The sequence below is a fragment of the Hyaena hyaena genome, unplaced genomic scaffold (assembly GCF_003009895.1).
Source record: "Hyaena hyaena isolate Hyena2069 unplaced genomic scaffold, ASM300989v1 scaffold_51, whole genome shotgun sequence".
Classification (NCBI taxonomy): Eukaryota; Metazoa; Chordata; class Mammalia; order Carnivora; family Hyaenidae; genus Hyaena; species Hyaena hyaena.
Genome location: NW_024080683.1, coordinates 2,515,588 through 2,530,746, shown reverse-complemented (window position 1 = coordinate 2,530,746; position 15,159 = coordinate 2,515,588). Strand labels below are relative to the sequence as shown.

General features: G+C 37.9%; 1 protein-coding gene across 10 annotated transcripts in view; it reads left to right on the top strand.

Annotated features, from left to right (window-relative positions):
• Nucleotides 1-15,159, top strand: part of RFX3 (regulatory factor X3) — a 287,161-nt gene that overhangs the window by 158,110 nt on the left and 113,892 nt on the right. For all 10 annotated transcript variants that reach the window (XM_039230866.1, XM_039230864.1, XM_039230860.1 and 7 more), the window contains one exon: nt 8,065-8,162. In XM_039230866.1, coding sequence (XP_039086797.1) covers nt 8,065-8,162 — 98 coding nt within the window. The remainder of the gene's footprint in view (nt 1-8,064; nt 8,163-15,159) is intronic.

Here is a 15,159-nt window from a genome sequence, read left to right as displayed (position 1 = left end):
TGAAAGACTCAAGGATCTTAACTTCTCATAGGTGATACGAGCATATACATAAAATACTTATTTTTCATAAAATACTTTTCCTTTTCCTCTGTCCATATTTGCACCTCTTTTTTACTTCCTTCACCATCATTACACCCTTGAAACAATACCTTCTCAAACTTCAGCACTATGTGCAGTTCCATTTTTCATCGTCACTAAATTGTTTCACGGGCCTCTTCAACCCAGTTTTTAATGGTTGGTTGGAAAAACCATACATACTGGAAAACAGTGAAAATTGCATTACCTCCAAAACATGCTGTAATTCAGTATTTTAACTATTTATTTTGGTTTCATTTACTTTGTCAGTTCCTTAACTTGGTAGATAAAACAAAGAATGATGCCTTGTTTTTACACGGTACTGTAATGCCCCTGGGTGATCAAGGGACATAGTCCTATGTTACAGTCTCAGATGTGTTAGCCAGCATCTATCCAGACTCTTTCCCAAGATTCTTGACATTTTCTGGCTTTCATTTCTACTTTGATTATGGAATCTCATAATTCTAAGGAACCCTTAGAATTTATTGCACATATTTATGGCTGAAACCAAGTGGGATATAAAGATGAAATTTATACAGGTAGAGAAGACAAGACTCTTATTTTTGAAGTATTTAATAATTTTACTAGTTATTCAAGATGTATTTTAATTATTATATCTATACCATGCTTTGTATCTTTATTTAATAGTTCTGTGTCTTTACAAAAATTCTTAATGATGGAGGAGATAGAGTTTTTTTTTTTTTTTTTTAAGCTTTATTTGTTTATGAGAGAGAGAGAGACAGAGCATGAGCAGGGGAGGAACAGAGAAGGAGACACAGAATCTGAAGCAGGCTCCAGGCTCTGAGCTGTCAGCATAGAGCCCGATGTGGGGCTCATACTCACGAACCCCAAAATCATGACCTGAGCCGAAGTCGGACGCCCAACCAACTGAGCCACCCAGGCGCTCTGGAGATAAAATTGTTTACACAAAAGGAAATTATTACTTAAGGAAATAAATTGACTCTTCTAATATGTGAACACCAAATGCCAACACAAGGGCTTAAAATCACTTCTCCGACTTTCAATTTAAATGATTTTGCCACCTCTCACCATACTGGCTACCCGGAAGGAAACCAAGTGAACAGAGGTTACTACTATGCCATGTGCTACCACCTGTAATAAGACTCCTAAGCGACAAAAAAAGAAAAAACAGTCTTTAATGGGATAAAGCAAGTTACAGAAAGCTCTTTTAGAGAAACTAAATGTTAAATTGGCCGAGAAGGAAATGGTGGTTTCGTGTTGGTTGACGAGATAATTTATACAGAGAAAACAACAAGATCTATGAGAAGGTTAGGAAGAATGTGCAGAATTTTAAAGAGTGATGATAAAGGAGCAGAGAAGATATGTTTGGAAATACCCATCAGAGTTTAGATGGTATTAATAAGATTTTGTATCCTAGGCAGAGTTATTGTTCATCTAAAATGTGATAGGGAATTTGTGTTAGACTGGCTTTTTTTCCTTCCTGATGTGTTAGATAGAATTCATCAGTGAAGCCAACTAGACCTGGAGTTTCTTCTGGGGGGAATAAATTAAATTTCATATATATACACTTTTTTTTTCTTTTTGCAAAATGTTGGTATTTTGTGTCTTTATTCTTTGTTATTATTATTATAATAATTATTATTATTTAATGGTTATTTTTGAGAGAGAGACAGAGCATGAGTTGGGGAGGGGCAGAGAGAGAGAGTGAGAGAGAAAGCAAGAGAGAGAGCGAGACCGAGTGCCACACACAGAATCTGAAGCAGGCTCCAGGCTCTGAGCTGTCAGCATAGAGCCTGATGTGGGGCCTGAACTCAGGAGTTTGTGAGATCATGAACTGAGCTGAAGTCCAATGCTCAACCGTCTGAGCCACCCAGGCACCCGGGTACTTTGGGTCTTTAAAGGACTTTCTCCATTTAATCCAGGTAGTTCAATTTGTTGACATTAAGTTGCCTTTATTATCCGTTTTTTTTTGTCTTTAGGGTGCATTTCCTCTTTCATCCCTAGTATTCATAGTTTGTGTTGCCTTTCTTTTTCTCCTAAATCTGCTTTCATGATTAAAATCTCATTGATTTTTTTTTCTGTTGTTTTTCAGATGTCTGTTTCATTGATTTTTTTTTTTTTTTTTTTTTTTTTTTTTTTTTGTTTTTTTTTTTTTTTTTTTTTTTTTTTTTTTTTTTTTTTTTTTTGCCCTTTACTTCCGTTCTCCTGCTTACTTGAGTTTTAATTTGTTCTTTATTTTCTAGCTTCTTCACGTTGAAACTTTAGATTTATTACCCTGGAGATATTTTCCCCTAATAAAAATCTGTAAAACTCTAAATTTCCCTGTGTGCATAGCTGTGCCTGCACTCCACAGATTTTGATGGATTGTTTTTTCATCATCATTCAACTCCAAATAATTTTAAATTTCGCTCGTGGTTTTTCTTCCTGTGACTCTGTAGGTTAAAGTGTATTTTTTGTTCATCATATACATCTTTGAGCGTTTTCCATTTACGCTTTCATCGTTGACTTCAAATGGAATTCTTTTTTTGGTCAACGAATATACTCTCTTGCTTTAATTCTTTTAAATTTGTTAGGGTTTGTTTTCCTTTTCAGCCTTTCAGCTTTCATGCTTCAGGCCCACCTACACTAGCAAGTGTGAGTGGTCCGCTGCCGCTCTGCAGATGGCTGTGTGAAAGCCATCCGGTCAGGTCGGTTGATAATTTGTAAGTTCTTCCTAATTTTCTGTCTTTTTTGTCAACTGTGGAGAGAAGGATGTTGAAATCTCTAATTGTGACTGTGGGTTTGTCTATTTCTTCTTTCAATTCTCTCCGGTTTTGCTTCATGTATTTTGAAACTCTTCTTAGATGCAAACACAGGATACTTCTTCTTGATAACTTTATGGATGAAACATTCCTCTTTCTCTTCAGTAATTTTCTTTGTCTGGAGGAGCACCTTGGCTGGTACTCATAGAACTCTCCTTTTGTCTTACGATTGCTGTTGGCAAAGCTTATCCTTTCCGCATTCTGTTGTTTTTAACCTTTCTGTCTCTGTATGTTTCAAGTTTTTTCGGATGGAGAGCATATGGTTGGGTCTCACATGACTACTTATTCTGACCATCGAGATTTAAAACTTGAGTATTGACTGTGATTATCAGTATGGTTGCATTTAAGTCTAGCATCTTTTTTTTTTCCTATTTGTTCTTCCATTTCGTCCAGTTCTGCCTTCTATTGGATGCATTGTTTTCCCGTATTACATTTCATGTCCAATATCGTTACACTATTTTTTTAAATTTAATGTTTGTTCTAGGATTTTTAGTATTTATCATAGTGTATCATAACCTGTGTGCATGTAACATTAAACCACTTAACATAAAGAATATTATGAAAGTCTGTTTTCATTTCCCTCTTATGTCCTTTGTGCTATTTTGGTGATGCATACATTTCCGTTCTACATCTGTGCCGAACCCCATTACACGTTGTCATTATATTTACTTTACATAGTCATTGTTTATAGAAATTAAAAGATGAGGAAACAAAGGAGAAACACTTTAATTTGCCTGCAAACCTGTTACATCTAGGGACCCTCATTTCCTTAATATGGACTCCAGTTTCCATCTGTATTATTTTTCTTGAGCTCTAAAAACTTCCTTTGTCATTAGCTCTGCTGGATATCTGCGGGAGAGGAATTCACTCAGCTTTTGTCTGAAAAAAGATTTCTGCTTCATTTTGGTAGGACATCTCACTGGCTTTGGAAGTCTACGTTGAGATTTCTTCCCCCCACTACTTTAAAGATGTCCTTTGGCTTGTGCATGCATTATTTCTAACTGGGGATCTTTAGTCTTTCTCATATGTGATGCCCTGTTTACAATGGGTCCTTTTCCTGTCTGCTTTAAAATTTTTCTCCTTATAATTGATTTCTAGCACTTTTATTTATTTAAAAAATTTTAATGCTTATTTAATTTTGAGAGAGAAAAAGAGAGCAGAGTTGGAGCAGGGGAGGGGCAGAGAGATGGAGACACAGAATCCAAAGCAGGCTCTAGGCTCTGAGCTGTCAGCACAGAAACCTGATGCGGGATTTGAACTCATGAACTGTGAGATCATGACCTGAGCCAAAGTCAGACACTCAACCAACTGAGCCACCCAGGCACCCCTATTTCTAGCAGTTTTAGTGATGATATATTTTGATGTGGCTTGTATACTGAGCTTAGATCTATGTGTTTACAGTTATAATCAAGTTTGGAAATGTTTCTACCCCCCTTTCTTCAACTATGTTTTCTGTTCTTCTGTGACTCCAATCGCAACATGTTTGACTACTTCATGTTGTCCCATAGTTCACTGACTCTCTGTTCCTTATTTCTTTCTTATCTTTCTTCTTCATGGAAAATAGTTTTTATTACTGGGTTTTCAAATTGGTTTTTTCTTCTGCATTATATAGTCTGCTCTTAAACCCAGTGAGTGAATTTTTGTCTTCAGATTGTATTTTTCAGTATTCTACTTGGTTCCATATAGCTTCTTTCTTTTTTTTCTCATCGTATTTGTGCTTCCCTTTAAATCTTTTCTGTTTATAACTATTTTAAAGTCTCTGCTACTTCTTCTCTTTCATTTCTATATCTGTTTCTGTTGATTGATTTTTTTCCTCCTGATTGAAAGTCACATTTTCCTGCTCCTTCACATGTCTAATCATTTTTTATTAGATGTTGGACATTTTGATTCTTAGTTTTGTATATCTGGGTTTTGCTGTCTTTCTTTTAAAGCGTTAAACTTTGTGGGGTGCCTGGGTGGCTTAGTTGGTTAAGCGTCTGACTTTCGCATAGGTCATGATCTCACGGTTCGTGGGTTCGGGCCCCGCGTCGGGCTCTGTGCTGACTGCCAGCTCAGAGCCTGGAGCCTGTTTCAGTCTGTGACTCCCTCTCTCTCTGACCCTCCCCTGCTCACGCTGTCTCTCTCTCTGTCTCCTAGAAATAAATAAACATTAAAAAAAAAAATCATTAAAGCGTTAAACTTTGCTTTGTATGGGCAGTTAAGTGAATCACCTTGATCTTTTTAAGGCTTATTTTTTAAATTTTATTAAGAAGGATCTGAAGTAGTCTTACTCTAGAGCTAGTTAAGCCCAACTACTAGGGCTTTGCACTTCTGGTGTTTCTACAGAATGCCCTAGTTGTTCAATAAGGTCACCTCACTATGCCTGGTTAGAACCTGAATGTTGTGTGCCCTACATATGTGCAGTTTCATATTCAGCATCAGACTCAAGGGGATCACTTTCAATATTTCTGGATCTCTTTCTCTGCCTAATGCCCTCTCTGGTGTTGCTCTCTGATTTCAGCTCCCTTACCATCCCCATTTCCGACAACTGTCTTCTCTCCTCAGTGAGATCATGATGCTCTACTTGGTTACTTCTTTCCTGCTCAGCAGTATGGAAAATGCCTCCATTTCAAAAGCTGGGATCATTATAGGGTGACCTTGTTTGTTTTCCCTACTCTTGAAGGATCACACTGTTAGGATGCCTTTTCTCAAATGACTGAAAACATCGTTTTACATATTGTGTCCAGCTTCCTTCTTGTTTGGAATGGGGGAGGGGCCTTTCTAGTAGTATTTATTTCATCATGGCCAGAAGCGGAAGTCCTTCTTCCACATATTGATTGATGTATTTTATATATTATGTATATAACATGGGAATTCATTTTCACTTTAAAATTTCCAAGAGTAATATGAATATGCAGAATAAAAGATGCTAGTTAGCTTACCTCTCCCATCTCATTTCGTGTCACTCAACAGAGTAACCATTTTTAAGAGTTTGATGTGAATCCTGCCATTTTCCTTTATATACTTATATACATTTATATACACATATCCACATAAATTAGGTATATACATTTTTAAAACATAAATCAGAGCAATTCAGTAAGTTCTGTTCTGCAACGTACTTTTTTTTTAATGTAATAACATCTTAGAGATCTTACATTATCAATTTTAATCAATTTTTATTTTTTAACATTAGCCATATATTCTACAGAAGGGTTTCCTCTGATTTATTTTATCACTCTACTTTTCAGACATTGAGGTTTTCCCTTCTAATTTTTTGCTCTTATTAACAGTATTTTTAATATCAATTTAATTAATAATATAATTTTAAAATTATAATTAAATAATTATATGTAATAATTTTAATAATATATTTAATAATTTAATAACAGTATTTTAAATAATATTTTAATAAAATATTATTTTTAATAATACTTTACAAGAGGAAATAGAAATAGATGAAATCACAAAGTATTCAAATAGTATGTCTGTTTGTAAATTGCCTTTCTAAACAGGTTTTACATATTTACATTACTTGTAACTAATAGGAGCCAGGCTGTTGGAAGAGGCAGTTGCTTGTAGATCTAAGACAGAAAATGTAAGAGATAGGTCTAGAATATTGTATCACAACAGGAAGCAAGGGAGGTAAAGAAAGATTACTGTGATCATGTCATGAGATACGGAATCCAATTTGAAGGGACTACCGTTGGTCAAGAAAGGGACAATTTACGTACAAAAAAACTGGTGTGATTGAAGAACATCAAGTATGTTTAACAGCCAAGAATCATGAAGACACAAACCAAAGCAAACCAAAACTACACTGCTTACCTTGGAAGGGAGCCAGAGGATAAGTCATTATTCTGGGTACTGGTAAGAAGAAGAATCTCATATTGATCCTCTCCCTATATGAACTTTCTTTCAAAGCAACCAAATAATTAATGAGGGGAATTTTTTTTATGGAAGTCTTCTAATAAATGAAGAAAGAATAATAGGACCAGACTACCAGCATTATAGCTTATGGCCTTTATGAATTGAAAAACTAGTCCTAGAAAATGATCGTCATTGGCTACTAATGTTCTCAGGTAACGAGGAAGCATGGTAAGAGGCTGTAGCTGACAACACGTGGCTACTCCACCAAATATATGTCACACAACTGTCCTATGACAACTGATATGAGGTGATGTGATATGAAGTACACAGCTTTTCAAATATTGAAACTGTGCAAGGCCCTCAATCTAACTACCAGTTTACAGGACATATAGGAGATACAGAATTTATTAAATGACATCTCAGGATGCTATCAGCCAAGTCTTGAATTCGAGAAATTCTACAAGATAAATCATGAAGTTTCTTCAGTAAGTGATAGTCAAGGGTAAAACGGATGGGAAGTGGTTAGAGATTAAAGGAGAAAGATAGGAAATAGAAACCATATGTAATATGCAGACCTTGTTTGGATCCTGATTTGAGCAAACCCAACTGTAAGAAGACATTGGGGTAATTAGATTCTAACAGTGACTGGATTGCAGATGACATCCTGGAATTGTTGGTGTTTCATGCATGGTATTATTGTTGTGTTCATTTTAAAAATAACCCTTCTCTCTTAGGAGCAAAATGAAATCATTCCCAGTAAAATGATAAAAATCTCTGCACTTGCTTTTAAATAATCCTATAAGGGGTTCAAAGAGGAGGGCTGGTGGCACTTCTTTATCTTGAATGATGAGCACAGGGGGTTTATGATAGTATTTTTTCTACCTTCGAGTGTTTGAAATTTTCCATTATGAATTATTTTACTTTTTAATTTTTTGAAAGTAATCTCTCTGCCCAATGTGGTGCTCCAACCCATGACCCTAAGATCAAGAGTCACATGCTCTACTGACTAAGCCAGTCAGGTGCCCCATGAATTTTTTAAATTGAAAAATGAACTTAGCTTTAACAGACCGGGTGAAGAGAATTTCATAAATCACCAAAATAAGCGAGGCGCTGTCAGAATTTCTCACCCTAAATATTTGGAGTATGCATGTTCATAATCTACACCTGCAGGAATGGTAGAGAATGTCTTCAGCATAATTCCTACAGTTGATTTGGACCCAGCATGCACTTCTCATGAAATGAGCACGAATCTCTTAGGTTTTAACACCTTAGAGAAAGCCTTGAGGCAGATCTCACGCTGTGGCTGTGTGCTCTGTTGTATCTGCTTCTCACCGTGCTCCTGATATTTGTTTTCCAGGTACAGCAGGTACAGACAGTACAGCAGGTACAACATGTCTACCCAGCCCAGGTGCAGTACGTGGAAGGAAGCGATACCGTCTATACCAATGGAGCAATGTAAGTTTATGCGTGGGAGTATTTTTCATTCTCCCACTTGGTTAGAGAAGAATAATGTTACTCTCCGCCACATCCCACTATTCCCAAATTTTCACAGCAATTTGTTTTCTTTCTTTCTTTCTTCTTCTTCTTCTTCTTTTTTTTTTTTTTTTTGTTTAAACTAGATCAGAGTTATTGAAATTAGACTGATGTTTAGAGATTCGTCTGTGTTTGATAAGAATGTGTGCTGATTTTCCTTTTCAATCTCAGTAGAATATTTTCAGTGATTGAAACTGGTAAGCCTTTAAATGGTTTCCACTAGATTGAGAAAAATGAATACCCCTTGTCGGTGATGTCTAGATCTTATTACTACCTTGTAAAACCTATACCTTTTTTTTTTTTGAAAGTAAGACAAATTTATGTGTATGTTTGTCCGTAAACCAATACAAAACTAGGACATTAGTTTTGGGGGACATTTAGTAAACTCTGTAAGAGTGCCTGATACTCACATCTTACTTTCCTGTCTGAACTAGTCCTTACCCCCTTGTCTAACCCCCTGCCCCAGCTCATCACCTTTGCAGCACCAATAATGTAAATTCGTAAATTTATACCAATTGTGTTTTTCAGCCACTTTGGATTAAGATTCAGGATGTTATAGGTAAAGAGACTAAGAACTATTACAAGTCACCAGGAATGCTTTCATTTACCACTTGAGTTTTTATTTGGAATCTGTTGAATCTCTGGGTTTACCTGAAACGGATTCAAATTCTCTCCCCCCTTCGTGTTGGTGTGCCCCAGGTTGATAGCCTCTGCTTGCTTTATTTTTGCTGCACCTTCTCTTTCCTTGGGTGGCTTTGTGGCTTCCCAGAACATCAGCCTGTAACCTCTATGATGGCAGGGATTTTTGTGTCTCTCTCTTTTTTTTGCCCCACTGCAATAAATCTAACACCAGAAGAGTGCATGATGCATAGGAAGAGTTCAGTTATTGTTACCTATTGTTATTTTAACAAAACAACTTAGAATCCTAGTTGAACTCTGTATGAGTTTTATTGTCATGATTAGGACACCTAACTATTTTGAACTTTCCATTATTCTTTCCTGGAAAGTGGGAGGATGGTAATCTTACCCTTGGTAGGTTATTGTGACGATTTAAGGAAATATATTTACAGCAACTAACACAAGACCTGGTAGACAACAGCTGATAGAAAACGGAAAGCTCTTCGCTGATCTTGACTCCTCTCTCTTTTCTCACTGCTTGTGGTCACTGAGTCTTTCTACGTTCCCACTGCCTTAAAAGCCCCATTACCTGTAAAATAAAATTCAGCTCTCCTCCTGGGCATTCACGCCATTCCTACGTGTCTAGCTTCATCTTCCACCTGTGCTAGGAACCAGTCAATTTTGTGTGTCTTTCCCCAAACACTCCCCTTTCGTGCCTGTTTTTAGACATGTGGTTTTCTCTGCCTTCCAGCCCGTCTTCTATCCGGTCCACCTACACAGAGCCTATGTGATCATTTAAAAAAAATTTTTTTTTTTTAGTGTTTACTCATTTTTGAGACAGAGAGACAGAGCATGTGTGGGGAAGGGGCAGAGAGAGAGACACAGAACCTGAAGCAGGCTCCAGACTGCTGACAGCACAGAGCCTGATGCGGGGCTTGAACTCACAGACGGGGAGATCATGACCTGAGCTGAAGTGGGATGCTTAACTGACTGAGCCACTCAGGCACCCCCATGTGATCTTAATAGACTGATCTATCACCTTCCCCCCCCGCCTTGTGACATGGACCCTCACTCTCCACTGCAGTTCCTTTATCCTTCCCCCATAGGGTGAGGACAGCACTGTACCCTGACTGTCACTGCCAGCACCGTGCTAGGAATGCTTGTTTATATTTATCACACCAGGAAGAAATCTCTCTGAATGGGAACTGTTGTCATTTTGTTGTTTTACTTACATCTGTTTAGGTGATTGGCACATAATAAAGGGTCCATGAATTTTTGTTGCTCTAGCAAGTCTATAACTCATTACATGTTGTAGACACACTCTGAATGTTTCTTTCCTGTTTGTCGTGTGGGACCAGGGCCTCCTGGAGCCCGCTGGTGGGATCTCTACCATAAACCCACACTACTGTTGGCGTTTTACCAGAAAAACCCAGATACACCTGCCACTTGGACTTGTGTTCTGCCAGGGAAAATATAATGGGTTTCTGGACACTGCTAGATGTCACTCAGTTGTATTGTCATTTCATTCTCGCCTGTGGTTTATCTGTCACAAGAACCCCAGAGTGAAGGTGTCCTGGGCAGAGCCTTCACACACCACCTCCCCTACAGTGGAGGGCTAAGTTACCACTCTACTGTCTTACTTCTGTAACATTTTATCTTACATATATTACAGCATTCTGTCAGCGGAGAATCCCAGAAAATCTGACAAAGAGAAGTTTGGAAAAATTAGGGCCTTTAATATTTGTCAGGACATAAGAAGTCCAAGGGTAACATTTTCTGCAAGTCACTAGCACCGTGTGGTGCAAGTATGAAGCCTTATTGGGGAAAGCCTTACATGCTGACAAATAGCAGAGGGAGCATGACTGGACCATGTGCACCATGGGAATTGGTCCATGTGAGATGTCTGGCCTCACGGAGTGCTACGTATTTCCAGGGAGCAGGGGCAGTGAGAATTACCTGGCTGTGTAGGAGGGGAAAATGGCTTTCTGAGGGGGCAGTAGGTGCCTGTGCAACTCAGTTCCACCAGGCTGTTCATCCTTCCAGATTAACTCAGATCTGCTGAGGCAGTTTAGAGGTAAGCTACCAAAAGATCATAGGAAGTGAGTCTCTAGAAACATCCAGAACTGTGCTTCCCTTAGTCTGTTGCCGACATCAGTTTAGCAGGAGTCAGGACCACGGCAGGATATCAGGGCCACAATTTTCTGATATGTCTGATACGTCTTCAGTTGCAGACATCATATCTACATTTTAGACAGGAAGAAGAGAATATGTATGTACATATATATATATGTATACGTGTATATACGTCATGTAGAAGCCCATGGAGGCTTTCCCAGAAACTCCCAGTTCCCTTTTGCTTGTATCTCTTGGCTTATATCTCTTAATCATGTCACAAAGTAGTGGTTAGCTGCAAGGGAGTCTGAGAACACTGGTCCGTAGCTTTCGTGTGTATGGTAGAAGGCAACAGGGGAAAATTTAGAGCAATTGGAACAGGAATTGAGATGGTTTCTACCATAGTCATTCATCATTGGTCCAAGGTAGGGTGGCGAGATTACTAGTGTGTGGCTTTGTGAAAGATACACAGCCTGCTTCACTTGTTTTTATCTATGAAATGGAGGTAGTTCACTTTTCAAAAGTGCTTCATGTAGCATGTTATAAACAGGAAACACTTAGTAAACTTTAGTTATTGCTGTAAAATTAAGCACTATGGTTATTCTTTTTATGCTTTCTGCTCATGTTTATGATCCTGAATTTCCTGTCTCGTCTTGTACCTTTTTAAACCACTCTACCACTGCTGTTACGGTCTTCTGCACCATAGGTAGATGAGAGATCGGTGAATTCGTTCATTCACAGACCCTTAGAAAAACAACATCTCTGAAAGTTGACTCTAAAACTACAAAGCCCATTTAGATACAGAAATGATTCCAAGTAAATACCTCATGTCAACATGAATTTTCTGTGGCTCAGCAGCCTCAGTTGGTTAGATCATGACTAATGAGGTCCAGGTCATGAGCTCACTGGCCCTAAAGTCCAATTAGCTTCCACCCAGTCTGTGTGGGTTCAGACTGTACCCTTATCTCCGGCCAGTCACGTCACAGATGGACAGGCACCCTTGCTGAAGAGAGAGAAGATACATCTTTAAAAAACCTGTGAAAATTTCAATTTCAGTGCAAATTTTTGACCAAGCTCCTGTAGCGTCATTTTCATATTTACTAAAGACACATTGTCTCGTCAGGAATTCTAGTCAAACTTTTAGTAGCTAGAGGACTATGAATATTTATTTTCAGATATAACAAACTTTTTTTTTTCCTCTCAGCTTAAGCTATTTCGGTCTCTCTGTTACTTTAATGCTGTTACTTGACTATGTACAGTCTTCATCTCTAAAGTTCATTTTAGAGTCTCAGTATTTGGTCTGTTATTTGATACACTTCCGTGTGTGTTAGGAAACAGCCCTCCATATTCGTCCTGTCTCCTACACTGAGTTAATAGCTAGTGAGCATTGGATTCCTGACTTGGGCCCCAATCAGGTTAATGAAAGCTTTTTGCTAACGATCCTCCCAGGAGACAGGGATGCTGGTCTTAACCATGAACCTTCAAGCACCCAACACGTGGCCCTAAACCTACACATGCGTGGTCAGTGCCAGTTAGCGCATGCTCCTGTCAGCCGTCTGCACGCCATGTAGTCGGAATGCACGGGGCCTTGCTCAAGAGCTGGTGGAAGCCCTAACAGAGATCTGCCATCACCTGTGAGAATGTGTAACCTTTATAATCAGATGGAACCAGAGTGTTTCCTCGGTTCTCCTTGTGAATGTCAACAACCACTACAGCATAGTGGGCTCCTCGGTGCATGAGTTAGTGAGGGAGCCTAGATTTCAGCACTGGAGACCGCTGTCCAGTGCTGGCGGGTGGAGAATAGTGTTTTTAGAAAAGAAGGAGGCAACTTAAGTTGCTTTTCCTTCTAATAGTTTTCCCATGAATACTTTTCCAAAGCCTGGATCAGATAGTCTGGTCTTTTTGTACGGATTCTTAGAATTTACGATCGCTAATAATTTGGAACACTGTAATTAACCCAGCTGGAGAACATTACATACCATGTGGACACAGCCCAATGCAATTGCTATTTCTTTGCATAGCTGATAAATTAGTTTTTTAATAGAATTATTTTTTTTCTCTCCCTACTCCCCTTTTTTGACTCCTGTACCCCAGAACCCCCACAGTGACTCCATCATGTTAGTCAAAATGGAAAGAAACACATACTATATCATGGCCAAGTTAAGAACCTTTTTTGAAAAATGTTTCTAATTTTCAAGGATTTTCATGTATCAGCCACTCTTTGAGGCTTGTCTACTGTTTAGAGAAGATCAATGTTTTGAAATGCCAGTGTCTTTACTGTATTTCTGTCTGTTGCAGTAAGACTTGACTGGAGGAGGCCTTCTCATCATCTTCCTGTTTAGATTATAGATTTCTCATCAACCTTGATACCGAATTTTAGAAACTGCATTTCACAGAATGTTAGTCCCATACAAGTGTTCTGTGGTTTACGTAAGCAGGAAAACACTGTGCAGAGGCCCTTCTTTTGAGAAATCTACATTTCTATTAGTCTTCTGAAGGCTTTGAGAAGAAAGGCAGTGTATTAAAAACTGAACCTCAGAGTTCTTTTACCTTGGATAACATGCAGTCATATCACATGGTATATATACTTTGGGAGGTCAGACATTAATATAGTGACACTGAACAGATTTATTTAATATCCCTAAGCATGCAGAGAGGGCTAAATTTTAAAAAGTCATTTCTTGAAAATCTTACAGTTGGTGCATTTTCTGAAGTTACTTAAATTATTGTTTTTGTGTACTTTTAAAATGATGAATAAGAAACCTTAAAAGGGATACTCTTCACGCTCCGTTTTTTGTCTGTTAGTTGCAGTAAGATTGTGCTTTCTTATTAACATTTAAACGATTTCTATCTGAAGAAGTGGGCCGTGGAATTTCTGTAATTGAAATTGAGAGGGTGTTTTCTTCATTTATGCCTCTACCAATAATGCACGTGCAAATTGCCCTAGGATCTGGTTTGCCATTTGGGATTCAGGAAGTATATCTCTAGTTACTTAGGAAAATCTTGGAGGGAAAACTGCCCTTTCTTTGGAAAAGCTCACTGAGGTCTCTCTCCAGTTAGAGATGGGCCCATTTCATAAGTAACATAAAAATTCCTCTCTTTCCAAATAAAGAAGACTTTCAAACGTGGCTTCCCAAAATGTCAGAGTTGGGAAGCTCATGGAGATCATCTGTTCCAATCCTTACACCCTATAGATGAGTAAACAGAGGCCCCGACAGGTGCAGTAATTTGCTCAGCTAGGTACGGTTCCTATTTTCTGATCTTCAGGGCTTGGTCCTTTCCAGTGATCCGTAAATAAAGGTCTTTTGATCCTGAGTCATTTGGGAGATTGGAAGGTAGGCCAGTTACAAGAAAACGTTTTTAGTAAATTTTACACTTTATATGTTGCACGATTCTTTGTCTTACTATAGATAGGTAATTGAATTTACTATATTTTTTATTCTTTAAAACTAAGAATCTGTTGTTATTCATACGAATCTCTTTTCATGTTTGTTTAAAAAATCGTCTTATACTTTTATAGTTAAATTTATTTCATGAATATATAATGTTATTTAGATGTTCCTAAAATGTATAGAAAAGTCCATACTTCCTAATCTTTCAGCATCAAATATTTTAGTTAATAGTTTGCAGAAGAAAGGCTATTATCTGGCTGTCCTGCCTATCCCTTTTTGTTACTTTTTATTAGTAGAAATGAAATGATGCACCTTAAGGGTAATTCGCTCTGTGATATTTTATATCCAGTAGCTTGATATCCAGTATAGTCCAGACCGTAACACTTAGAAGGAAGAGTATAGACACTTAATTTTTCTCCTCCTCTTCTCTTCCCTCCTGTTATTAAAAAAGGAAGAAATGAAAGAAATCCACCTACCCCTTTTTTAGGTGTACAACCAAATTGTGTTACTAATTTTCCTAAAGAAACTGCAGATACCCACAGTCAAAGATCATTTCTCCTACTGGCTACAGTGCAACCTCAGACAAACAGCATTTTTGCAGTTAGATTCCCTAATCTGTGGAATGGAATTAATAATTAAAAGCAGTGCTTAACAACCAGGTCAGGAACAGTAAGGGGATGGAGTAATGAGGGAATTGGGAAGTGAGGTAATTAATATTGTCTGAAAAAAATATATTCATTTTTGGTATAGGTAGTCTAATAGAAAAAGTAAAACTTGACTAAAAAAAAAAAATCTCT